At 37.4% G+C, this 27,774-nt stretch overlaps 1 protein-coding gene across 1 annotated transcript; it reads right to left on the bottom strand.

The window, feature by feature from the left end:
* FANCB (FA complementation group B) lies at positions 1 to 27,774 on the bottom strand. Its single transcript, XM_084869825.1, has 11 exons — positions 27,691 to 27,774; positions 27,078 to 27,156; positions 25,921 to 26,080; positions 19,994 to 21,011; positions 15,690 to 15,842; positions 13,734 to 13,826; positions 7,402 to 7,530; positions 5,527 to 5,693; positions 4,238 to 4,668; positions 3,883 to 4,120; positions 1 to 3,326 (listed from the first exon to the last, which is right to left on the bottom strand). The coding sequence occupies exons 4-11, from the start codon at positions 20,939 to 20,941 to the stop codon at positions 2,915 to 2,917; spliced, it is 2,571 nt and encodes an 856-aa protein (XP_084725951.1). The 5' UTR covers positions 20,942 to 21,011; positions 25,921 to 26,080; positions 27,078 to 27,156; positions 27,691 to 27,774; the 3' UTR covers positions 1 to 2,914.

The following is a 27,774-nucleotide window of genomic DNA, read 5'->3' as shown; positions in this document are numbered from 1 at the left end:
TTAAATGACTTTTATTGATTTTTAGAGAGAGGGGGCAAAGGAATGGGTGAGGGGAGGGAAGAGAGAAGAGAAACATTGATTTATTGTTCCATTTACTGATGCATTCATTGGTTGATTCTTGCATGTGCCCCGGCCAGGATTGAACCCGCAACCTTGGCCTAGTGGGACAGCGCTCTAGCCAATTGAGCTACTCAACTAGGCCTGTACATTACTAAAATTCTTAAAGGGTATGCTGATTTTTAAAATTTTTTAACAAGGACAAGGTTCAAGTTGCTTGCATACACCCGCTCAATTTGGTTTAACTTTCCTTTTCATACTGGGGACAACACTAATAATTACTTTCAATGGGTTGCTGTGAAGGATTAACCCATATATATGTATGGATATGCACATGAACATGTATGTGGGTGCATGTTTCAGGCTTACTGTTTTACACATAGCTGGCAGTCAATAAACATTACATTTCTTTTTCCTTCCTCCAACTGGTCACTACACTGAACAATGTTGGCTTGCACACGTTTCTTTGTTAAAGGATCAGGAGGCCAACAGAAAGTTTTGTGCCTGAAAACTGTGGCGTCCTCTGTCCCAAAACAAACTGGTTTTCCCTTCAGCAGTTTGGGAGGACTGTGTTTTTGAGGGGAACCTCCCATTTAGGGTGAGGGCAGCGGTCAGAGGAACATGCTTACAGAGGCAGACAACTGATCCACGAGAGAACATGAGGCCATCTTTTCCTCAAACTTTCTAGTTTGTAGTAAATGAAAATATATACTGAAGTAGCGAACTCACTAGTAAGGAGGCTATTTCGTATATCTTCATCAATACCAGTAACATTAGGCTGCTTTTGTAAAGAAAATATAAGCAGCCAAAACTGGTTTGGCTCGGTGGAGAGAGCGTCGGCCTGTGGACTGAAAGGTAACGGGTTCGATTCCGGTCAAGGGCATGTGCCTTGGTTGCGGGCACATCCCCAGTAGGGGGTGTGCAAGAGGCAGCTGATCTATGATTCTCTCTCATTGATGTTTCTAACTCTCTATCCTTCTCTCTTCCTCTCTGTAAAAAAATCAATAAAAATATATTAAAAAAATAAAATAAAATAAACCTACTCTTAAAAAAAAAAAGAAAATATAAGCAAATGCTACTTTTAAGTTTTCTATCCATGGACTAAGACAATTAAATTGTACTTAGTTTTCTGACAGCCTTATCCTCTAATTTAGTTCTTATATTTTATACTTGGTTGTTCTTTCAGAACATGCCACGGACAGTTTTCATATATCTATCGACACCTACTGCTCCCAGATTTCCAAAATTAATCCTGAAATTATTTCATTTCCATTCCAGAAAGTCTGAAATATTTTCCATTGACATTTCATAGGAAGGGAGCTGTCTCCATTTGCAATGGTTTAATAAAAAAAGAGCACATTATATGGACAATCATAAAGGCAGAGACAAGAAAATAACCTACATTCTCTAAAACCAATTTGCCTCATCGTATCATTAGGTACAAGCATTGTGAAGGCATGGGGAGAATTAGCACTTCATGGCTCCAAGCACGAAATGCCACTTTCCATAATCATCTTTATTTCCTCCATCTCACTTAAGGATTTCAGAGTGAAAAAGGATCAGAAATATTCCTTTTGGCCCATATCCTTTTGAGTCTTTTTCCCCTCTCCTGACATTCCCTTATTACTCCAGAATTCATTTTTTTAAAAAGAAGTTGAATTTTTATACCTTTGAAATGTCTCTCTGAATCCCTTAAAAATCACTTCCTAACTGAAGTGAATTTTCAATTATTTTTAAATTTCTCAGTCCGTGAGAAATACCATATTCTTTAAATTATTTTAGTTAGAGTATTATATTTTAGCTTTTCTGAGAGTTAGAATTGCACATGGCTTAAAGGCACTATTAATTAAAAAAACAAAACAGTGGCCTGTGAGGTCTACTTAACCTTTGGAAAAAGAAATGCTTTTTAGAGAAATGGCCTAAAATTTTCACATTCCTATAAACGTAAATGATTTAGAGAAACTTTCCAATAAAATGTAAATGAACAAGGGAATAAACATTTTCATTTTAATGGTCTCACCCAGATAGTCCACCATTTAAATTCCCATAAGAGCTTGGTCTTTACACAACTTGTGAATCCTGACAGCCTTGACTGTTTGAAGTTAATTTTTATAAGCTAGATTTAACTAAGCAGAATACAATAAAAGAACTACTTAAGTGTATAAAAAAGATTAAGACCGAAGTACTATTAAAGCACTTCTGCCTTCTCTCAAGGGGTAATTCCAAGGCAGGATTTCTCAACCTCTGAATTATGGGATGGATAATTCTTTTTTTTAAAATATATTTTTATTGATTTCAGAGAAGCAACATCAATGATGAGAGAAAATCATTGATTGGCTGCCTCCTGCACGCCCCACACTGGGGACGGAGCCCGTAATCTGGGCATGTGCCCTGATCGGGAATCGAACCCTGACCTCCTGGTTCATAGGTCAACGCTCAACCACTGAGCCACACCAGCCAGGCAAGAATCATTTATTCTAGGGGGGTTCATCTGTGCAGATTAGGATATTTAGCAGCCTCCCTAGCTCCTACCCACCAGATATGAATAGAGCCCCTGCATCAGACTCCCCACTGTTCACTCCTTTTGACAATTAATAAAAAGTCTCCAACAAGCTGAATGCTCCTGGGCAGGGAAGGGGAGGGAAGGGGAGAGAAGGTTGGAGGGAGGCAAAATGGCCCCAGTTCAAAAAGTGCTGCTCTAAGGCTTGATATTGTGTGCATCATCAAAACCTGATTCTATAAAAAGCCTCATTGTTCATTGTTACAAAGGAGGCATATCATGTGAAATAAAAACAAGTGGACCCAAACTATTCTGGCAGGGAAATTATTTTAAAATATAACCAGATTGAGATTGGAATTATTGACCACTCAATTTCTCTGCAGCCAGGTCTGATTTCAGCTGAGCCTCGGCTAATTGCCAAGTCAGTTCCCTATAAAGGGCGCCACTCACTTTTAGATCCTTCCCCAACGTTTGCTTTTCTCTCTGAAGTTCTTCTCTGTAGGGCTGGATGTTTTCTTCTATGTCTGCTAAAACAGCCAGAGCACCACTACTCTGCTCTTTGCTTGTTTCACAGCTCCGCACCATATTGTTTTCAACCTTAACTAAGGCAGAAGGAAGAGAACTAAGGATGGCCAATTCCTTCTCCAAAGTGAATGCCAAACGAGCACTTGGGGAATCCTCACTTTCTGACTTTAGATTTTTGAAGGAACAGTCTATAGGGAGAATTCTGGTGAGTTTATGAAGGCACTGAAGCAAAACTGTTTGATTCCTGGAAATAAAAAAACAACAACAACACAAAAACACAATATTATAAAACTCAGGAAAGAACAAAGCAGTTGTATACAACATATGAATCACTTAATACTTATGTATAAATATTCTAGCAATGAATAGAACCAATAATGCATGTGTGATCATTGATAGAATTCAGACTGTAGTAATATAAAATACATATCCTACACCAGGTCATTTAATACTCATGAGGTTGCTTCCTAATTAATATTATCAATGTCACACATGCAAATATATATATATATAATATATATATATAATGTATATATATCTATGTCATGGAGGGGGAGAGGTAAGGGAAAAATCTTAAAATAATTATTAGGCCCAATTCAACCAAAAATAAAAAAGTCAAAAATAAAAATTTAAAACAGCTATAGTTTTTATATGAGGCCACCAGCCCCTTCATACCAAAGCAGGCAATGACCCGGACATGTCCCACAATGGCACAGAATTCTATCATGGGGATTCCTGTTGGACCACACATTCACCATACACTGACTTTGGTGGACCAATTCCAATCTGATGTGCATTACCTGGAATAGATTATTAAAATCCCTTCAAATGGTGTCCTTTGCTGCCAGTGGAAGAGCGTGCCATACAGATTTTCTAACCCTTTACAAAAGCAAATTTCTGGAAACTTCTTGATTACTTCACATTTCAGGTGTTCTAAGAGCCATCTCTTCACTGAAGTCAGGGCATATCTGGCTGATTTTATTTGGAAGCAAGTTTTTTGCAATGTTGCGAGAAGGGCCAAGAGATCTTCCATTTGTTCTACAAGAAAAACATGTCACAAGCTTTTTCATTCAAATCTGTTATCAAACAAAAAAGAGTTCTTAAAATGTTCTGATTCAATTTGGTATATGATTCAAAAGTACCAACAAAAATTACCTATAGGTTTCTTCGGAAACGTCACGAGGTATTTCCCACTTGACAAATCTTCTAGACTTAAAAAAAGTCTGCCACATGGAAAAAAACGATGTTCAGAAGAGGTACCATTTTTTCTCTCCCTAATGTGCAGCAGCGCAATGCAACATACCTGACGTAATGCTAAGAGTGGCGAAAGAGATGTCACGGCAGTGACTATCTGAACACACTCTTTCTCAGATGACTGTCCACAAACAGAGCTCTCTTCTTCCTCTTCCTCACTATCAACAGTCAATTTGATCCTTTTTGTCTCAGATCCTTTTTCATGGGGCACTGAGCAGGGTGCTGAAAAGGAGTCCCTACTTACGATCACCCTATTTTGACACTTAATAAGCTGAAAGCTGGAGCTATGGGGTTCATCCATTAACAGCGACAAAGTCACCTGGTTCAGAGACCTGCAAAACATCCAGTGTTTGGTTTAGTCTAAAAGTTCATTTCTTAAAATCAAACATATGACTCAATGCCATACAAACAACAACACATTTTATCCTCTCCTTTCCTGGGAAACATACTTTCAAATGTAAAATATATCAGAAAATCAGGCATAAGAGCCAAATACATTTTTTAAATCCTGTAATGAATACCTCTCTTAAAATAAGAAAGCAAAAACATTGTAAATATGCTGGACTTTAGAAAAGTAACTTTTTAATGGAAAGAAATGGTAAATGAATGCCTGGATTTTATTCTTGAAATAAGCCTCCCACTCCTCACTTTCCTTTAAACAAGAAAAAAAAATACCATTTTTTAAAATTTTTATTTTGGCAATAATTTAGAATGAAAATAGTTCTAAAGTAAAAATTGCATTTTATACTCCCCTAAATAACTTAAATAAAATCTGCTTTTAAATACAGAATGTTGTTGCCTGGTGGGGTGGGTCAGTGGTTGAGTGTCGACCCAGGAACCAAAAGGTCGCTGGTTCGATTCCCAATCAAGGCCACATCCCTGGGTTGCAGGTTTGTTCCAGGAGGGAGCAAATTAATGATGTTCTTCTCTCACTGATATTTCTATCTGTCTATCCCTCTCCCTTTCTCTCTCTGTAAAAATCCATAAAAACATATAAAACATAAACAAATAGATATAGAACATTATTCCTCAGCAATGATAATTTTGGGGACATATTATTATTAAAATTCCTTTTGCCTGTTTCTATTTACATTTTTTAATATGCTACTAGAAAACTTAAAATTACCTATGTGGTTTGCATTATATTTCTGTTGGACAGTGCTAACGGTATCATGTTAGAATTTACTTACAGATTCAAAGAAGATGTGGTTTTCACTCCAACAACCAAACTATCATCTATTACACGATACCATGGCTTCTCTACTAGCTGTTTTGAATCTTGAGAATTGCCTGGTAAGTTCTTATCACAAGTATGAACTGGATTGTTATCTTCACCATAAAGAGTAACAAGACATTCCTTAAAGAAAAGCATGTTTAAGTAACTAATTACAAAAACAACAACAACAACAACTATCAAATGTACCAAAACTAAAAAAAAGTGTAAATTATTTTAAAATAAATTATGTATATTATACATTATACATAATTCAATTAAATGAAACTTACATAATTAACTATTTTCTCAGATTAAGAAGCATGGCCTGCTTAGAAACAAGATAGGGTATCCAACACAGAAGGGAACTAAACCTGGAGTCCATCTTGAAAATAATCAGACAATATGTACCCCAGGCATGCTGAAAACAATCCAATCTTTACCTTACCAGTGACTTACATTCAACCTATGAATGTTAACTTTTGTACGAATGAAACTGATTAAACTACTGTATCTTTGGACTGCTGATTGGTTATTGCTAAAATTTCATTCTTAAAGTCCAAGCCATACACATTTCCACACAAATGGATTTTTAATAATAATAGAAACAGTAGGAGGAGGAGGAATAGGTGTAGTAATAATAATAACACAGAATGCTTACTATAGGGTAGGCACTGTTCTAATACCATTTCTGTATTAATTTGTTTAACCTTAACAATAATCTAATACCCTAGGTCCATAGTATTATGATCTATTTTCCAGATTTAAAAAAAAATGAGGTTCAGGGAAGTTAAGTACCCTGTCCCAGATTACACACCTAGCAAGGGGCACAGCTGGGATTTGAACCAAAGCAGAGTGGTTCCAGAGCCCATGCTCTACCTTAACCATTCATCTATGTTACGCCTATATGTGCCAAGGGAAACGGGGATACTTTGAACAATGACTTTTATGAGGTTCCTCAGAAAACTAGAAGAGTATTACAGAAATGTAACATCATGGGTCTTTGTTATGTTTCTTATACTCACAGAATCTATTTTGGACCCAAACCCTCATATTTCTAGGACTGAGATTCAGACCATTACAAGAATGGTCAACCTTGAAGAGGGTCAGAGCAAAGCACTGCCTAGCTTTTCTTGATTTATTTGTAACTTTGTTGCACTATCCTCTGAGTAGAACTGATGTGCATAAATACTATTTTTATGAAGTCAAAGCAGTTTTTGCTAACTTTCTACATTATTGTACATGCATAAATAATTAAAAGGTACTAAAGAGATTCGGATGGTCAACCACAAGGAAAAATATAAAAAGCAGACATAAGGGCTAAAAAATCAGAGCAATTTAGTGACACTAGAGAAATAAATATCCATAAAAATGAACCATGCAAGAGACTAAAAGAACAATTATACTAATGATAAAATTGTGTCATTAATACAAGGTTAAATAATGTTCAGTAATTTTCCTTAAATAGTCAGAAAATTATAATTCAATAAGGAGTAATTTATATTTAAACTATATAAATAAAAGAGTTTAATTAAATATTTTTTAAAACAAAAGGACTTATTGCCCCAAGGTTACTGGTAACTGAGATTTTGATATCCTACTGAGTAGAATAATTTGCATATTGGTAAAATACTGGCTTCTTAAGTACATATTTTTCAGTGACATAAAAGCCTACCATTAATAATCCCTACCACTTTGCTTCTTGATCAATTGCTTATTTCTATTATATTCTAATTTCTATTTTAAATAATTCTTCTGTAATAGTGTCCACAATAAAAATAAAGTTAAATAAATAACTCTTCAATAGGTTTTAATTCGTAAAATGATAAAATGGTCACATGATTCATTTTACCTCATCTGCAATTGATGTAATATCTTCTTTTCCTTGAAGCAAATTCATTAAAGCATTGTAAGATTTTAAGATAATTTTTTCCTTAAGCAAAAGATGCTTCCGTACATCCTGAATACAAGCCAAACCAACCTGTAAAGTAGAAAGAAAAATCATTGCTGGAGACACAGTTTCAAATGAAAACTGACATCCCATTAATTCAGGAAGTGCTCTCTCCAAATCTGCCTATTAATTCATTTTTCTATAGAAAAGCAGAGAATACTTCTCAGAGCAAAAGTTATTTTACTTGTAAATTTTAAGTCTCTAATGACAAAAGAAAACACAACAAGTAACTGCAATTGTACATATCAAATTGAGAGAATGCCAATATATTAGCATTAGTTTCACTACTGAGTTTAGTAATCAATCAATATGACTATGAGCAAGTCCGATCAATATGAATAAAAATCAAAGTCTACCAACACTCCTACCCCCACAAGGAAATTGTTTTTCTTGTTGAAATAATATAGGTTTCAGAAACCAAAATACATAATTATAAATAGAAATAGTCACTTTTAATTTGGTACAATTTGAAATCCTCTGTGCATTATAACCTTTATTTAAAAAATTTAAGATAACACATTAACAGACTCCAAACTGTCACACATTTATTTTTGTGCTAATAAAATCAGTACTAGCATTAACTCTTAACTACTGGGGGGAAATTAGCTCTGAATTAGGCATAGAACAATCCATTCCTTTTATTGTACCAGATAAAGATTTCAGCACAAAATATGACACATTCATGAAATACATTTTGTTACTGAAAATCTAAAGAGTTGCGTCATCGAACTGATAGAAACTTTCATTTCAGATGGATATTTGAAACTGTTTAACTATTAACCCAGTTTTTAATACAAATGCTTTTCTAGATTGAAAAACACAATACACCCTATTTTTTAATTCCTTTCTTTTAAATTACATTTCAAGGCAGGTACATTCTTTCTTTGTATTAATGAATAGAAGTTGGAGAATGAAGACTGAATCATATTTTACCTCACGATGCAAAGTAGCTAGCTAATACTTTAAAAACTTTATCCGTTGACCTAATTCTGTGGGCTCCATCTCATTCACACTCCATCACTCATTTGCTGAGTAATTTGTAATTGATGGGAAGAAAGATGTACCCATCAGAGGTGGAGCAAATCAGAGACGGCTGAAGAGGGGGGGAATGAAGAGAGGAATATGTAGTCAGACTGAAAATAAGGACCCCCTCAGAAATGATCCTGTTCTCTTTTCCCTACACCCCTCAACATGCCCTCTGCTTCAGGACTAAATGGTAAATCACTAGACTCAAATATTTTATTATGAACTTTTGTTATAAAACTATTGAAAATAAGCATATGGTAAGAAATTTAAATAACATAAAAGCACATCGCACCTTCCCTTCATACAGCCTTAATCCCATTTGTGCAGCCAACAGAGTGCTTACCTTTCCAGAATTTTTCCAAGTAGTGTATTTGAAGGAATGCTTTGCTTCTCCCAACACACAAAACCAAATAGAGGAGCATACTAGACTGCATGATAGCGAACCTTGCTTTTTGTTCTTTTGACCCTGATCTCTCTCATGCATGCAGAAGAGTACATACTACACACAAAGAACAGTTTACAGACTAATGAAGTTAACACGCATGGAACAACACCCAAGTCAAAATGTAACACTCCGGAAGCTGTCCGTGGGTTCTCTCTTTCTCCACTGGAGGCACCATTACCCTGACCCTTTACTTCTGAACTGTTTATAAGTGGAATCATTCTGTATGTAGTAGGTTTAAGTGTCATCCATTTGTCACAAGCAGCTGTGGTTCATGTCTTTCATTGCTCTGTAATATGCCATCATATGACTTCACTAGCTTACTTCCCTAGTCCGCTGTTGATGGACATCTGGGCTATGTCCAGATGTGTTGTATTACAATGTTGCTGTGAACATTCCTGTATATGTGCACAGGCTTCTCCAAGGTCCTGCTCTCCCAAGTTCCCTTCCACACTTTTGCCTCTCCTACCAGTATCAATGTACTTTCTTCTTTTTTTTTTAATATATTTTATTGATTTTTACAGAGAAGAAGGAGAGGGATAGAGAGTTAGAAGCATTGATGAGAGAGAAACATCGATCAGCTAGCTGCCTCCTGCACACCCCCCACTGGGGATGTGCCCACAACCAAGGTACATGCCCTTGAACCTGGGACCCTTGAGTCTACAGGCTGAAGCTCTATCCACTGAGCCAAACCAGTTAGGGCGATGTGCTTTCTTCTTGTTCCTCACCTCGGCCTCCACAGGTACAATCTTCCTCCCAATTAAAAACATGGCACTCATTGATGCCGGACCAGCCTGTTGGGTGCCTCCATCCCTCTTACCAGTCTCAGTGTGCTTTCTTCTTTACTTCTAGTTGTAAGACTTCCATTCAGCCAGCTTTCAGTCAGTTCTGAATGATGGTTGTTCTGTATTTTAGTTATGATTTTGATGTGGTTGTGGGAGGCGGTGAGTATTGGAATTTACCTAAATTATCATCTTGGTTTTCCTCAGAATATATATTTATATTAAGAAAAGTAATCCTCTGTTCTGTTACAATTTCTTACTACACAATTTGTCTTTTGATTTATTTTACTTTGTTCCGAGTACAAAAGTTTTCAATGTAATCAATCTTTTCTGTTATGGTTCTACGTCCACTATGATATTTCATTTATCCATTGTTCACATTCATGTCTAGCATGTGTTCAGTAAGCAGTTGATGAATTCAGTGTAATAATTACTATAGTTCCAAATAATTTTTAAATGCCTGCAATGTATAAATATTTACTGTCTAGCCTTTTACAGAAAAGTTGGCCAGGGATAGATAGAGGAAAAGGGTAAATAATATCAAAAGGAAATGGACAAATCCAAAAGGAGGAGCACCTCACCTGGCCTGCTCATTGGAATCATTTAAAAAAATAAGGGAGAGGGCATTATTCAAAATAAAAAAGATCAATGAGAGTTATAATAATCACATGGAAGTGTCAACTTCGGATCCTGAAAAAAATAACTATAAAAAACATTTTTGTCCTGGCTGATGTGGCTCAGTTGGTTGGAGCGTCACCCCATATACTGAAAGTTTCCGGGTTCAATTCCCCATCAGACCACATACCTAGGTTTAGAGTTCAACTCCTGGTGAGGGCACCTATGGAAGGCAACCAATCGATGTTATCTGTCACATAGATTTCTCTCTCTCTCTCTCTCTCTCTCTCTCTCTCTCTCTCTCTCTCTCTCTTTCTCTAAAATGAATAACCATATCCTCAGGTAAGGATTTAAAAAAACATTTTTGTGACGGTTAAAGACATCTGGACAGTAATTATGACTAAGGGTTTTTATTAATTTTTTAAGCGTAATAATGGTGTTTGGTTACATAGAATATCCTTAATTTTAGGAAATTCTTGCTAAAATATGTAAGAGTGAAGTAGTATAATATTTGCAACTTTCAAATGATTCTGCAAAAATGTACACATATAGGTACACAAGCACAAATAGATGAGGCAAATATGATTTTTTTTCAACAGGAACATAGTTGAATCAATGTAGATAATCACTATACTATTCTTTGAACATGTCTGTATATTTGAAAATTTTTACAAATGGAAAAGGTCAAGTTACAAAGGAACATCTTATAATCACATCTCTATATACATTTGCATATATTCTACGGGCAGTAAGAACTATTGGCTGTAAAAACCAGTGCAGACTGGGGCTCAGTGACCACGAACTGAACTTAAAAGGTCGTGCTTCCTCTGAGCTCCGGCACCAGGGCAAGGCTCTGGGGGACACAGACACATGCGATGAGGAACTGGACTGACTGGCATTGGGGCAGGCACTCAGGGGTGGATTTCTCCCAGATGAAGGTGCTCGCAGGGATCATTGTTCCTCTACTGGGACCTCCCCAGTCAGTGGCAGGGCTGACTTGCAGCTATTTCTGTTTGCTCTGCCCTGGTGAGTCCCTAAGACTTCACCTCATTCAATTCAGAACCCAACCCCAGCTGTGTGCAGTGGCTTTTGCATATGAATGGCCTGTCCTTGCTCAGGCTAGGGTCTCTCAAGCAAGCTGCAGCTGGGTCAGGGAGCCCCAAACCTATCAATAGAGGGCCAAGGCCCGGCCTTGTCTTATGGCTGGGCCTCATCTGGGCACTTCCAAACCTGATTCAAAGAGGAAGAATCTGCAGCTCTTGCTATAGTTCCTGCTGGGTGGCCCCAGGCAGTGGCTGACTTTGCAACTCCCTGGAGAACAAAGAGCCAGTGTACTCAGTGGTCAGTGTGAGACCATATCAGATTAGAACTCTACACATTCATAAGGGACAGACTCAGTGAGCACCAAAGCCCCACTGAAGCCAAGTCCTGCTCCATAAGGGTTTCTCCTGCACAGCAGCTCTCCCATGGTAGTCACAGCTGGTCCTCATAGCCTATTGGCCTCGAGGTCAATTCCTACCAGTGACACAGCAATCAAGTCTCAACTACAGCAAGACTGTGCTCACAGCCCACAGAGTGATGCACCTAGAGCATCCAGCTCAGGTGACTGGGGACACTGAGCCACTGGGCCCTATAGGACACCCACTACACAAGGACACTCTACCAACTCAAGGAGACATAGCAGTTCTATCCAATTCATAGAAACAAACACAGGGAAGCAGCCAAAATGCAGAGACAAAGAAACGTGTCACAAATGAAAGAAATGGAAGAAAGCAAACTACTGGATATAGAAACCATGGCTATAAGGTTACTTAAGAATCTTCTAGAAACCTCCAAAAGATGGAGAAGGACCAGTTGCAGATTAAGCTACACTAATTGAAATAAAAAATAATACACAGGGATTCAATAGTAGAATGGAGGATTCTGAGAATCAAATCAATGATATGAAATATGAGGAAGCAAAAAACACCCAATCAGAAGAGAAAAAAGAAAAAAGAATCCAAAATATGAAGGCAGTGTAAAGACCCACTGGGAGAACTTCAAGCGTACCAACATTCGCATCATAGGAGTGCCAGAAGAAGAGAGAGAGCAAGATATTGAAAACCTATTTGAAGAAATAACGACAGAAAACTTCCCCTACCTGGTGAAAGAAATAAACTTACAAGTCCAGAAAGAACAGAGTTCCAGACAAAAGGAACCCAAAGAGGACCACACCAAGACACATCATAATTAAAATGCCAAGGGCTAAAGACAAAGAGAGAATCTTAAAAGCAGCAAGAAAAAAACAGTTACTTTACCTACAGGGAATACCCGAAAGACTGTCAGCTGATTTATCAACAGAAACTATGCAGGCCTGAAGGGAGTGGAAAGAAATATTCAAAGTAATGAATAGCAAGGACCTACAACCAAGATTACTCTACCCAGCAAAGCTATCATTTAAAATTGAAGGTCAGATAAAGATCTTCACAGACAAGAACAAGCTAAAGCGTTCATTACCACCAAACCAGTTTTATATGAAATGTTAAAGGGTATTCTTTAAGAAGAGGAGGAAGGCCGAAGCCGGTTTGGCTCAGTGGTAGAGCGTCGGTCTGCGGACTGAAAGGTCCCAGGTTCGATTCCAGGCAAGGGCATGTACATTGGTTGCAGGCACATCCCCAGTAGGGGGTGTGCAAGAGGCAGCTGGTTGATGTTTCTCTCTCATCGATGTTTCTAGCTCTCTATCTCTCTCCCTTCCTTTCTGTAAAAAATCAATAAAATATATTAAAAAAAAAAAGGAGGAGGAAGAAGAAAAAGATAAGAAATATGAACAACAAAATGGCAACAAATACATATCTAACAACAATTGAATCTAAAAATCAAAATAAACAAATAGGAAATCTAATGAACAGAATAAACTGGTGAATAAAATAGAATCAGAGGCATGGAAATGGAGGGGTGAGGGCGGGAAGAGAATAGACAAAAATCTTACATGCATATATGCGTTACCTATGGACACAGACAATAGGGGGCAAAGGCCTGGGGCAGGGCAGGAACTGGGTAGAAGAGGGCAATTGGGGGTGGGGGGGGGAGAGGGACATCTCTAATCAACTATAAAGATTTTTTAAAAAGCCAAAAAAGTGAGTTTCTTATATTTTATCTTAAGAAGTTTATTAAATATACATAATCTTACTACAAAAAGGTATGATTTTTAGATACTACATTTATAAATAATGTCATAATAGCTTTTACAGAAGTAGAGAAAAAGTAAAGATCCTTTAAATACTGTGTTTCCCAATCACTGAGTTGTTTATATTTTAAAGAACTTTCTATGTTTGTTTTCATTTAAAATAGCACTGATCCAAAAAAGCAAAGCAAACATAGATACTAACTTTCACTCTTCTTTTCAGAGCTGGAATCACCAAATATCTATTATCTTCTTTCTCTTCAAATAAGTCATCTTCATTGCAATCCAGTGTTTGAATCTAATAAATAAATAAATATACTGAAACTGAAAATTTGATATTGAAAATTCATAATATTAACATACAATTAAAGTTTATCCAATCAAAGGACAATTTTCTATGTTAGACACTATTATATAAAATACAAAATATATATTTTCCCCATAATTAACCAGAAAAAATTATAATTACTACTATTACCACCCATGTAATAGTTGTATAATGCTTCAAAAAATATCAGCTTACTGGATTTTTATAAAATCCTAAAATCCCGTAACTAGAGAAAATGAGAATTACCCTCATTTTATTGATGAACAAAACTGAGGCTCAGAGGCATTTTATATAGATCTGAAACTTCAGGAGTATCATTTCCCTTATGTCTCAAATCTTAAGATATTATGAATTATTGCTTCTTTTAATAAGGCAGTTTCACTTCATTTTATCCTTTAGTTAATGCAATATTATCATGTTATTGATATAAAAGGATTTTCAGAAGCAATAATAAGTTAATTTACAGTGTTTTTATCATCTGACTGACCAACAGATATACTATAGTTAAAAGCAGAGTCAATTTCTATTGTGCAAACATCATAGAGTGCAGTTACAGAAACCTAGGCATTTGTTGAAAGGACAGTCAATTCATAAATCATTTATCATGTAACATTTCGGTCAACAACAGACCACATATACGACTATGGTCTTATAAGATTATAAAATGGACATGAAAGTTTCCTATCACCTAGTGACACTGGACCCATCAGAACATTGTAGGACAATGCATTATTCACATGTTTTTGGTGATACAGTATAAATAAACCAAATGCACTGCCAGTCATATAAATGTATAGGCACATGTACACTGTATAATACATACAATTACATCCAGTACATAACACTTGATATTGATAATAAACTATCACTAGTTTATAGATTTACTATATTGGAATTTTTAAAAATATATTTTTATTGATTTCAGAGAGGAAGGGAGAGGGAGAGAGAGATAAAAACATCAATGATGAGAGACAATCATTGATTGGCTGCCTCCTGAACGCACCCCACTGGGGATCGAGCCCACAACCTGGGCATATGCCCTGACCAGGAATCGAATTGGTGACCCCTTGGTTCCTGGATCGACACTCAACCACTGAGCTACACCTGGCTGGGCTATATTAGAATTTTTATTGTTCTCTTTCTACTTATACAAACGTTTGTTGTAAAATAGTATGCCTTATTACACCAGCAGCAGCCTCATACATCTCATGTTTACCACATCTCTTGATTGCATCATTGTATCTTATGCTTCACTTAATCGCATGTTGTTTATAAACTTAGTATAGCCTAAGTATACAGTGTCTCTAAAGTCTATATGTGTCCTAGGCCTTCACATTTACTCACCACCCACTGCCTCATCCAGAGCAATTTCCCGTCCTGCAAGCTCCATTCATGGTAAGTGCCCTACAGAGGTGTATCATTTTTTATCTTTTATACCATATTTTTACCATGCCTTTTCTATGTTTTGATATGTTTAGATACACAAATACCATTGTTACAATTGCTTACAGTATTCATATAGTACCATTCTGTGTTGATTTGTAACCTAGCAGAGGTATGTAACAGGCTATACCACCTAGATTTGTGAAAGTGTACTCTATGATGCTTGCACGATGACAGATTGCCTAAGGACACATTTCTCAGAACATATCCCCGTTGTTAAGTGGCATATGACTGCATTTCTAAAAGATTCAATCCATATATTTTTAAAGTTCAGAAGTTGACTTAAAGTATGAAATCACAAATACTTAAATAGTGGGTCAAAAGCTTTCAAGCACTCAGATTTTCCAAAATGGTTCTTCAAGTAATGCAGAAAAAGTAAACAGTACTTACTGAATACTTTATGCTATCAAGATCTGTTATTTTAAATGAACTCAGGCAATCCGAATGTAAGGAGTCCTTGAAAAGTAGCAGCACTTGTTCTGTTCCAGTTCCAATAAAGTCATCGATGAGTACTGAGCTAATTTGTTCCCACTTAACAGCAACCTGAAAGTGACAAGGAACAGAGAAGGAAAAAAAAATCAGAGGTGAAAGTAACTAAATCCTTTTGTTGCATATAGTTGTCACTTATCTTCAATCTTATAAACAAGTAATGAAAATGGTACTAATATAAACAGGAAACATAAGGAGTTAAACCTTTATAAATATCAAGATACTTAAATTCAATATTTTATCAACATTTCTCCAGGGACTATAACATGGCTGATTTCTGTATTAAAATTTTATTATAATTTATAAAATCTCATACTTCTCAAGACTATTTTGGAAGTTCTAATGTTTCTCATGAATAACTCTAGTGAGGTTTCTTTCTCTAACATGTTTAATTTAGTGATGGCCCTCACTACCATAAGCTGATTTCTACAAGGTAGGGGGAAAGTGGGTTTATAGCTGAAACCGGTTTGGCTCAGTGGATAGAGCGTCCGTCTACAGACTGGAACGTCCCAGGTTGATTCCGGTCAGGGGCATGTACAGTAAATTCCTCTCAGAACTCAATGTTAGAAAATATTTTCCCCTTAACAGTGTATGTTCTGTTCAACTGTAAAACCTGCTATATTTACTTTTTTTTGTCTTAATTGTTAAACTAAGTGTAATTGTTCATGCAATTACTTCCCTCAACTCTCCTCTCCCTTTATTTGTAGATTCTTAGCATTTATTCCCACTTTGAAAGTAATCTGAGAAACTAGAAACACCAATCAGAAAGGATATATGCACCTCTATATTCATAGCAGCACAATTTACAATAGTTAGGATTTGGAAACAGCTTAGGTGCCCATCAGCAGATGGGTGGATCAGAAAACTATGGTACATCTACACAATGGAATATTACGCTGCCATCAAAAAGAAGGCATTCTTACCATTTGCTGCAACCTGGATGGAACTGGAGATTATTATTCTAAGTGAAATAACCCAGTCAATGAAATAAAAATACCACATGATCTCACTCATTTGTGGATAATAAAGAACATTATAAACTGATGAACAAAAAGATAGATACGGAGGCAGTAAAGCATCAAACAGACTGTCAAATTACAGCGGGAAGGTTAGGAAGAGGTGGAGGAGATAAGAGATCTACTGAAGGACTTGTATGCATGCATATAAGCATAACCAATGGACGCAAGACACTGGGGGGTGAGGGCATGTAAGGGAGGTGGGGGGGGTGCGCACCATGGGAAGATATGTAACACATGTAATACCTTAATAAAAAAATGGGGGGGAAATGGACCTACTTGGGGATTCAGCTAAAATAAATAAATAGCTGCAGTGGTAGGGCCTCGGGTAACTTATGGAAAGGATGGTGACCCCCTGTGGAGAAAGAATCCTAGAACACAGGAAGGAAAGGAGGCCACCAGTTACTTGTAGACTCACAGGGAGTGACAGTCCCCTGTTCTGGGTGATGCCTTAGTGCAGTGCTCTACAGTGGCCCAGCAGGGGGTGCACTTCAGGGAAGGTGGGACCATCCTCAGTGAATTAATGAGGCACAAGGGAACTGGTTTTTCCTTACCCGGGCAAGAAAAGGACCTTAGGTAGGTCCAAGCCTAATAATAATAGCCACCACTTACTGAGCTTCTCCGATGTGCCAAGCACTGTGCTAGACACTTCACAATGTCATTTAATTCAATGCTCCCCTCTCAAGAGGCAGGATGATTTCAATGTCATAAAGTCAGAAAACGGGCGCACAGAAACGAAATACTTTCCTGAAGGTAAGACTAGTAAATGGCTCAGTTGGGATTCAATCCGGGGTTAAGTGTGTTCTTTCCATGACCCTGACCCCAATAAGGATTATGGGCTTTACCAGCTGATTTCCCGCCACCATTTCTTGAAAGGAAAAGAAGTATAAAGAGAAAATGCTACCTTCCAAATAACCTTCAAGTAAAAGGACAATGTGCTTTTACAAGACTGCTTGCAAATTAAACAGGATAGCTTTCAAATGATTTTCCTTTTGAGGACTTAAGTCCTTTATGTGTAACAGAGAATGAATATAGATAGTTATACAATCCCTATTACAATAAAGGTAATTTATAAGGCGGAGTCTGATAAAACACAATTTCAACCTGACATCTCCACATACAGAAAGTAACGATTCACATAAAAAAATGTCCCCCAAACTTTCTAAAATATTTATCAATATTCTATACCAAGGTGATAATGCAGTGATAGAAAGTGTAATTGAGCTTCTAATTAAATGGCTAGGGTACACAATGGAAGGCACTATCTCTAACTTAAAAAGTTATATATATAATGTACTAAAAAAATCACTTTTGGAAGAGACATTTCTGACAAGTAATGATTACTTTTCTTGAACTGTAAACACTCACATCACACACCTGAATGAGCTGATATAGATATAAAGCCAGGAGGATGCAGTGTTACCAAATATCAGGGTCAGAGAAATATTACTGGTGCTGATGCCCTGTTACAAACCTCCAAATTCCTATTCATTTTCCCCCTTTCTTACCTGTTATTGAACACTCAATACCAGCAAGTATTTTAAAGCAATTTCCAAACCATACATTAAAAGATACAACTACCGCTGAAACCGGTTTGACTCAATGGATGCAGGGGTCTTCAAACTACGGCTCGCGGGCCACATGCGGCCCGCAGAGGAGTCTGATCCGGCCCGCCAGGTTTTTTGGGCAGTGAGCGCAGCCGAGGTGTTACAGTAGGAATTAGTAGTTCATATAGTTCGGCCCTCCAGCTCTCTGAGGGACCGTGATCTGGCCCCCACTTTAAAAAGTTTGAGGACCCCTGGATAGAGCGTCGGCCTGCGAACTGAAAGGTCCCAGGTTCGTTTCCGGTCAAGGCCATGTACCTTGGTTGTGGACACATCCCCAGTAGGGGGTGTGCAAGAGGCAACTGATGGATGATTCTCTCTTATCGATGTTTCTAACTCTCTATTCCTCTCTCTTCCTCTCTGTAAAAAAATCAATAAAATATATTTTTTAAAAAGATACAACTACAGCCAGAACCGGTTTGGCTCAATGGATAGAGCATCAGCCTGCAGACTGAAAGGTCCCAGGTTTGATTCCGGTCAAGGGCATGTACCTTGGTTGCAGGCACATCCCCAGTAGGGGGTGTGCAAGAGGCAGCTGATCGATGATTCTCTCTCATTGATGTTTCTAACTCTCTATTCCTCTCTCTTCCTCTCTGTAAAAAAATCAATAAAATATATTTTTTTAAAAGATACAACTACCGTAAATGTGGATAAAATGTGAATGCTTGCTAAGAGTAACTCTGAGTTTCAAAATATAACATGATAAAATTCTCTAAGCAAGATTTTAGAAAAAATAGCACATCACTCTTGTCTCTGGAGAAGAATTAATTGTTTCTTAAGGGATAATAGCACATTTAAAGAAATTCCTCTAGATTTTAAGTTTAAATAGATAAATACCAGATTTTAAAAAGTTAAACTTATTGGAGTTTTCTAAGAAGGCTTACGAAGTCAAATCACTTATAATTTTACTAGAGGCCCAATGGATGAAATTCGTGCAAGGGGTTCAACCCCCGCCACAGCGACAGCCACCTTGGCCCTCATTGCCCCGGCTTTATCCGGAAGGACGTCTGGCCTAATTAGCATATTATGCTTTTGTTACTATAGATTCTAAGTAAAAATACACATCTAATCATCACATTATAAAAATTAAAGATAGTCACATTAAAAGACAAATAACAGGAACAAGACAGGGATGCCCACTCTCACCACTCCTGTTTGACATAGTACTGGAAGTACTAGCCATTGCAATTAGACAAGAAGAAGAAATAAAAGGCATCCAAATTGGAAAAGAAGAAGTAAAACTGTCCTTATTTGCAGATGACATGATATTGTACATAAAAAACCCAAAAGACTCTATCAAAAAACTAAAAAACAAACAAATACGTAATAATTATAGTTATATATTTATACATTTCCAAATAACGCAAAGGTTTTATGATCCAAAATGGCAAGGCAAAACCTTTATCAGGTAGTATTACGATAACTCTAAAAAAAACAAAACAAAAAGAGTATATATGATCTTCTTTTAAGTGCAGCACTGAAGATTGATTTGGATAATAAGACTCGATGAACGTTATTAAGTGTAGAAGTGCCTACTAGATCTAAGACTACACAGAGTGCATAATTAGGAGAATAAGTACTGTACCTGGAAGTTCTCTTCCCAAACACCGCAAGCACTGGACCTAAAGGACACAATGAGAAGGCGCTCTCCGTCTGAATCCTCCAGAAGTTGAACTGCACAAGGATCTTCAAACGGAAGCTGACACACACTTTTCGGAGTCCCATTCTGGAATGAAATCAACTGATTCCTCTGAGTAAGGGCAAGCAAAGACATTCTTAGCTTGTTGTTGACAAACTCAGTTGCACAGACATGCACACAAGTGATCACACTGCTATAAGCAGGAGGGATAATGTATGTATCACTTATTAGTTCTTCACTTTCAAGAAAGTATACACAAAATCTGGTGTTCCAAAATGCATAATCAGATGTTGAAGGCTTAGAGGTGCTCTCCTCCGCAGATAAATTACATTCCTTTTGTCCTAATAAAACCATACCTAGATTTTCAATCTCCCCTGCCCACTCTATAGAGGAAAAGTTAATGGACACAGTACTAACTTTGCCAGTTTGGGGAGAGATATAGAAGAATGTTTCATCATGTTTCCAAATAATCAAAGGCCCGTTAAAGACCCTTATGCCATCCTTCAACTCATGGGCTAGGCTAAAACTCAAACGTTTTTCAAATTTATTGGTACTGTGAAGAAACAGTAGAAGATATTTGGAAACATTCTGCTTTTCATTGCATTGTATCATGATGTAAGGGAGGTTCATTCCGGTTCGGAAATCGGACACACAGTCGCAACACATGATTTTTAAATAAGAGTTTTCTTCCTTTATGCTGTAGGAGCCAGTGGACTTCTGAACAAATGCACTTGTTTCTCCGTCAAACACCATTCTTCTGACGTGTAACATGGGTGCTTCTGCAGGCCCTTTATCTGCAAAACTTCCTTCAGACAATTTAAAAACAAGGACTTCACCATTATAACACAAGACTCTCTCTTGTTCATCAGATGACATTGCTTGTTGGCTTCTCATGCCACGATATCCAGCCTTTGTGTTGGTCCAGTTTTGGAATGCAAACCGATTCCATTCGATGCTTTTAAACCTAAAAATGAAATGAGAAAAACTGCCATCAAGTAGGAAGAGTTGAAGAGAATACGCGTTTTTGTTAGAGAACTAGTACCTTTGTTAGAACTATTACCTTTGTTAGACTACTATAAATGTTATTAAGGTAACATTTTTAAGCACTTTATGCTATCTTAACATCACCCATCAAAAAACATATTCCAATTATTTTTTTCGGTGTAGCCCTTAAAAAACACAGTTCGTAACGGCCCCGGCTTTTTATATATTAGGATATCTGCCAAGAATCCAATAAGAAAGTATCACTGAACCATAATCTACAAGGTTAATGTAGCCTGAATTTTAGAGAAATGACTGATTTGGAGTAGGTCTTACCTAAAAGCACATTAGATTAGTCAGCCTCTACTTGAAAACCCTATTGTTTAATTTCCAAATACATCACTGGTGGTTTTAAAACATGTTCACAAATTCTTTAAAACTCCTGTCATCAAAAAGTGACACTTAATCCTCTCCTTGAGTGAGGGCTGGTCATTATGACTCACTTCTAGCCGACAGAATGGGGCAGAAGTGAGAGTGTGTGACTTTCCAGATTGGGTCAGAGAGCACTTTGGCTTCCTTGACGAAGTCTTCCTTGGATCGCTTGCACTGGGAAAAGCCACCTGTCATAGCATTCACACACTCCAGAAACCCCATGGAGATAGGCACAGGGCAAGGAACTATGGCTTCCTGCCAAAACACAGCGAAGGGCTGAGGACTTTTGACAATAGTCACGTGAGTGAGCCTTCTTGGGGTCAGATCCTCCAGCTCCATTCAAACTTTTAGTTCGTTCCGCCCATTCAAGAGATCGGGTGCTAGAATCATCTGGCTAAGGTGCTCCCAAATTCCTGATTCTCAGAGACTTTGAGATCATAAATATCTGTGGCTTCAAGCTGATAAATCTGGCTGTTATGCAGCAACACACAAATACATTCCACTATGGCTTTAGTTTTCTTTAATTAAATTGATATGATTTTTCAGAACTTCATGAAATCTATGATGGAAAATAACTGAAGGTAATGTACAATAGCATAATACAAACTAGCAGATATCACTGGATTATTGGTATGTTGTTAGGCAATTACTGTCAAAGATATAGGACAAACAAAGTAGTTTCAGCTTCTCTAGAAAAGATAAGGTAGGTAAATCAAAAGTGTGGCTTTGCCGAAACCAGTTTGGCTCAGTGGTAGAGCGTTGGTCTGTGGACTGAAAGGTCCCGGGTTCGATTCCGGTCAAGGGCATGTACGTTGGCTGCGGGCACATCCCCGGTAGGGGATGTGCAGGAGGCGGCTGGTCGATGTTTCTCTCTCATCGACGTTTCTGGCTCTCTGTCTCTCTCCCTTCCTCTATGAAAAAAATCAATAAAATATTTTTTAAAAAAGTGTGGCTTTTACATGTGAAACTGCTTTTTACTTTAAAGGAAATAAACATTTAGTTACATTATACCAAAATGTATGAATAGTAATCTGTATAGAAAATATTTTGTTATTTTCATATTAAATGCCACAGGTAATATTTAGCCAACACAGTGCTCTGATTCACTAAAATCCAAGTGTGACAGGAGGAAGGAGAATCTGACAGTTAAAAGGTTAAGAGACTCTTCCCCTTCACTAAAATTTATAGTATTATCACACCCTGACAAAGTTATGACTTAGGAAAATCAGGCCCCTTATATTCTATTCTTTTATATATATATATTTTATTGGTTTCAGAGAGGGAGAGGGAGAGGGAGAGATAGAAGCATCAATGATGAGAGAGAATCATTGATTGGATGCCTCCTGCACACCCCCTACTGGGGATCGAGCCTGCAACCCCTGCATATGCCCTTGACCTGAATCAATCCTGGACCTTTCAGTCCACAGATCGACGCTCTATCCACTGTGCCAAACCAGCCAGCATTATGTTCTATTCTTTTAATGCAATCAATCACCAAGTTGTTTACCTTAGAAACCTCTATCTTCAAACTATCTATTCCAAATGCCATTAAGGGAGTTCAGGGTTTCATCTTCTCACCTAGGCTGAGGTTAAAGCTCCTAATTGGTCTTCTTAAGTCTAGTCTCTCCCCCGAAAATAGATCAATTTATTGATGCTGTCTCAGTTATTGTTCTGAAACATAAACTTTATCTGGTAACTGCCTCCTAATTTAAAAACCTCGTATGTACACCCATGCCCTTTTCAATAGATCCATGTTCCTTCAATTACTACCTGGAAATATAGATGCTAAACATATTGAACATATAAATGACATCGAGATAAATGTTACAAATCACTGTTATAAAATTCGGCATGATAGTCAAAGCTTTGCCATAATCCTAATCCTACATTCTTTCAGCACGAGCTATAAGCAATTTGCTTATAAGTAAATATACTCAAACAGATTTAAAAACATGGGCTTAAACTCAAACAGATTTAAAAACACAAATGACTGTTATGTAAAAGGTCATTATTTTTTATTGTTAAATACTATTGCAAACATGCATATTTTCAATGTTATTTAAATGGGCCACCTTAGAGTTAAAAATGAGAAGCTACTAATATGTCATGAATTTTTGAAGACAACTTTTCCCTCAAACTTTCGGTAATCTCAAGGCCTGTTAAATGCACAAATATGTGTATATTTTCTATTTTATACTAATGAGATATTTGATTTAAGAGTAAAAGTTCTTAGCATATGTTCACAAAATAAACCTTTAAACCTATGGAATAAGTGGCAATTTTATTTTTATTTTTTAGATAGACATAATCTGGAAACACATGAAACTCAAGTTCAATTTGGAGGTTCCTAAACCAATATAAATAAGCCCTGATTAATCAAACCCTGATTATCATAATTCAGCCTGTTCATTATTTAAAACAATGGCTGAAGAAAAAAAGAGGTAACTCAAACTAGTTAATTTTTACCTTGTACTTCAACTATGGGGAGGGGGGGATATTTGGAAACAGTAAATAAGCAGATTATTTACAGTGCAAAATAGTATGCAATTAGTATGAGCTTTTCCTGTCCCATATTACTTTACACCAAAGTTCAGAGTACAGCAAATTGTCGACTTAATAGACTTTGAATTTAACAAACAAAATTTCTGGTCTGTATGTCATATGTGAAAATTAACACCCTGTTAATTTTAAAATGCTTTTTGTTCTTTTTAAAAAAAATTTTAGAGAGGGAGGGAGGGAGGGAGGGAGGGAGGGAGGGAGGGAGGAAGAGAGAGAGAGAGAGAGAGAGAGAGAGAGAGAGAGAGAGAAGAAAGAGAAATATACATGTAAGAGAGATACATCAATTGGGCTGCCTACGTATGTTCCTTGACCAAGAATTAACTTACAACCTTTGTATACAGGATGTTGCTTCAACCAAATGAGCTACACCAGCCAGGGCTTAAAATGCTTTTCACCAAGATTTGCTTATAATTAAATGAACAGGTTATTTTCTTTTTGTTATTAATTCACTTATTTTAACAAATTTTAGCAAATATGTTGGAAAAAACACTAATAATTTCACAGACAAGTAAATATTAAATATCTACAACTGTAGTTTACATATTTAAATCCAAGAGTCACCTCTAGTAAACAATGCTTGGGGAATGATTAGCACGTGATCACACTGCATCTAGAGGAGTAATTGTTTTGGTTGTCACATGGTATGACTTTCTGCAGCAGTTTAAACACATGCCACCTGATGTTCTAATTAGTTCATTATATTGAGGTTTTACCGTATATATCTATATATATAAAAGCCTAAGTGACTGGCCGACCAACCGACCAGCCAACAGCTATGACGCGCACTGACCACCAGGGGACAGACACTCCAAGCAGGAGCTGCTGAGCTGCAGGCACTTGGCAGCAGGAGGGAGCCGGATTCCAGGGTGTGTCACCGGAGATCCACCCTCTTGCAATCTGGGACCCTTCAGGGGAAGTCTGAGAGCCGGTTTCAGCCCAGTCCCTGCAGGCCAGGCCAAGGGACCCCACCAGTACACAAATCCATACACCGGGCCTCTAGTTCTATACATAAAATGTGTGGTATACTAGAAAAACAATACATAACAGCATAAGTATAATAGGTCGGCAATAAATTATCCTCATCTGTTTTTTTCCACCAGTCTCCCAAACAAATACACAATGTTCCCTTTCAAAGCTACTAAATTCATGTGGACACTGTGTCTTTCAGAACGCTTTTAGTTACCACCAGTCTGGTAATATGATCTGCAGGTAAAATCTAAAAATATCTCTAAGAAGCCAAAGCAATTGCAACCAATATAAAGTATCTTTGTGGGGAAAAGATAGCATTAAGAAAGCTAAATAAAAATTTAAACTAATCATATTAAACATAATACTGATTGATGTCCTTTTTTCAACATATAGACATTATTACCTAAGTAAATTAACTTGGCTTCAACCAAAAGACGTTTCAAAAACAGAAATCACAGTATTGTATTTCGGAATTATAAAGATTTGGGTGACTGTTGAAGATGGGTGAGGTCAGACTGAAGGCAGAGCCATTAATTAGGAGATAATTATGAGTACTTAATTAAAGGGAAAGGCAACTTTGGAAGGCAATATGGCAATAAATGGAAATGCATACATCCAGTAATTTCATTTCTAAATATGACCCAAGAGAAGTAATCCTACATAATTCACAAAGGTATTGCTCTAGAATGTTCACTATGTTATGTGTAATATAAAAAAAATAGTAAAACCTTCAATGACCACCAATAATGAAATGTATAAATACAGATGGAATATCATAACATAGTTAAAAGAAATAATTTAGATCTATGTATATCTCCATAGCTAGACTTCAAAAATAAAATGAGAAAAAATGTTGCAAAAATATATATATGGCAGTACATTATTTATCTAAGTCAAAATACATAAAACAGCATTATATATTTTCTGCTTACCTTACAATAGCTAGATTCTGAATGCTTTTTCTGTAACAGGTACTGTTGGACTTTGGAGTCACTCATGTATTCCTGACAACATCCTTATGTCACAGGCACTATTATTCCATTCTATGGATGGGAAAACTGAGGCAGGAAGTTTCAGGATCTTCTCAAAGGCCTACAAAAAGGAAGTGAAAGAGTCAGGATTCAAATCCAGGCAGCCTGGCCCCCCAAAATTTAAAAAACAATAACAACACACAAAGTTGTGAAGTTTCATGCCACATTCTGAATGATTTTATTCTAGAGAAGAGGATAGATTTCAGGGTAGGGAAATGGAGTTAGAAGACCTTAGCTATACAGGCATATGCCACAGATACTGTGGGTTCAGATCCAGATCATGGTAATAAAGGCAGTATGGCAATAGAGCAAGTCATAATCTTTTTGCTGGTGGAGGGTATTGCTTTCAATTTGTAAAAACGCAACAATATAGCAAAGCACAATATAGCAAAGTGCAATAAAACAAGGTGTGCCTGCCATAGCTGGTGCTGCTCAGTGGTTAGAGCATTGGCCTAGAGACTGAAGGGTCCCGGGTTTGATTCTGGTCAATGACACATGCCCAGGTTGTGGGCTCGATCTCCAGTAAGGTGTGTGCAGGAGGCAGCTGATCAATGATTCTCTCTCATCATTGATGTTTCTCTTTCTCTCTCTCTCTCTCTCTCTCTCTCTCTCTTCCTTTCTGAAATCAGCAAAAATATATATTTTTTAAAAAATAAAGAAAAAATGAGGTGTCCTTGTATCTAAAATTTTATTAAGAAATACCCAAACTATTTTTAAGCAATGTATTCATTTTTTTTCTTAAAAAAATGTGAACAAAATGTCTGGGTGAGAGATGCTCAAGTGTCAATCACGGCTGACTATGGATGGTGGGAACTAGGGACTGTTCTTACAAGGTTTACAGTTTTCAGTACCTTTAAATAATTTTTTTTTAAAAAAGGTAGTATCATTGAATGCGAAATTTTCCTTCCAAATTTTTAACCAACAACCATAAAATTTGTCCTAGTAACTTATGAGTCAATCTTTCCCAGCTTTGGCACTTACTGATCATTTGCACTGGATACCTTGTGGGGGTTGTCCTGTGCATTGCAAATTTAGCAGTACCCTCAGCTCCCACCCACCAGATGCCAGGAGCAGGCCCCCTCCCAGTTGTTACAACAACAAATGCCTCCAGTCCAGCAGAGGTGGTTGAGCATCCGCCTAGGAAGCAGGAGGTCATGGTTAGAGTCTGTCAGGGCACATGCCTGGGTTGCTGGCTGGATCCCCAGTGTGGGGCATGCAGAAGATAGCCGATCAATGATTTTCTCTCTCCCTCTCCCTTCCTCTCTGAAATCAATATATATATACTCACACATATACATATATATGCCTCCTAGACATTTCCAATTGTCCCTGGGAGGCAGAATTGTCCCCTCTTGCTTTGAGAACAATCATCTTAACAAACGATACAATTTACATCTCAACTTTACGTTTCAAAGATTGCAACGATCTATTCAAGTGCCAAGCAAGAAAGATGTTGCAGGGGTGGAGAAACTTGCAAGTGAAATGTCCCCAAATGTAGCAAGCACTTAAAATCTAGTTAGCATTCCCTAGGATGATGCACAGCTAAGAGATGATGGGCACAGGCCCGGGGACGCCCGCATTCTCCCTCTCTCCCGCAAAAACCACAAGGAAGCACCCTGGCCTCCCGCCCCCTCCAGGAAGGCCGGGTAAGGAATCACTCGCGGACCCTACCTCTGCGCCCCAGGCCCGCAGCCCACAGTCCCCGAGTTCCCGAAGTTCCACCCGGCACTCACTTCCGGAGGCTCCAAACCTCCC

The sequence above is a fragment of the Pipistrellus hanaki genome, assembly GCF_964339955.1.
Source record: "Pipistrellus hanaki genome assembly, chromosome: X".
Classification (NCBI taxonomy): Eukaryota; Metazoa; Chordata; class Mammalia; order Chiroptera; family Vespertilionidae; genus Pipistrellus; species Pipistrellus hanaki.
This window is presented reverse-complemented; position numbering and strand designations above follow the sequence as displayed.

Excerpts from the sequence above, each read along its gene's own strand:
- FANCB (XM_084869825.1), bottom strand. The coding sequence starts at position 20,941 with ATGAGAAGCCAACAAGCAATGTCATCTGATGAACAAGAGAGAGTCTTG. Across the intron at positions 5,694-7,401 it reads TTACATCAATTGCAGATGAG|GAATGTCTTGTTACTCTTTA; the intron begins GTAAAATGAATC and ends CTTTTCTTTAAG. Across the intron at positions 3,327-3,882 it reads ATTTTAATAATCTATTCCAG|GAATCAAACAGTTTTGCTTC; the intron begins GTAATGCACATC and ends TTTTATTTCCAG.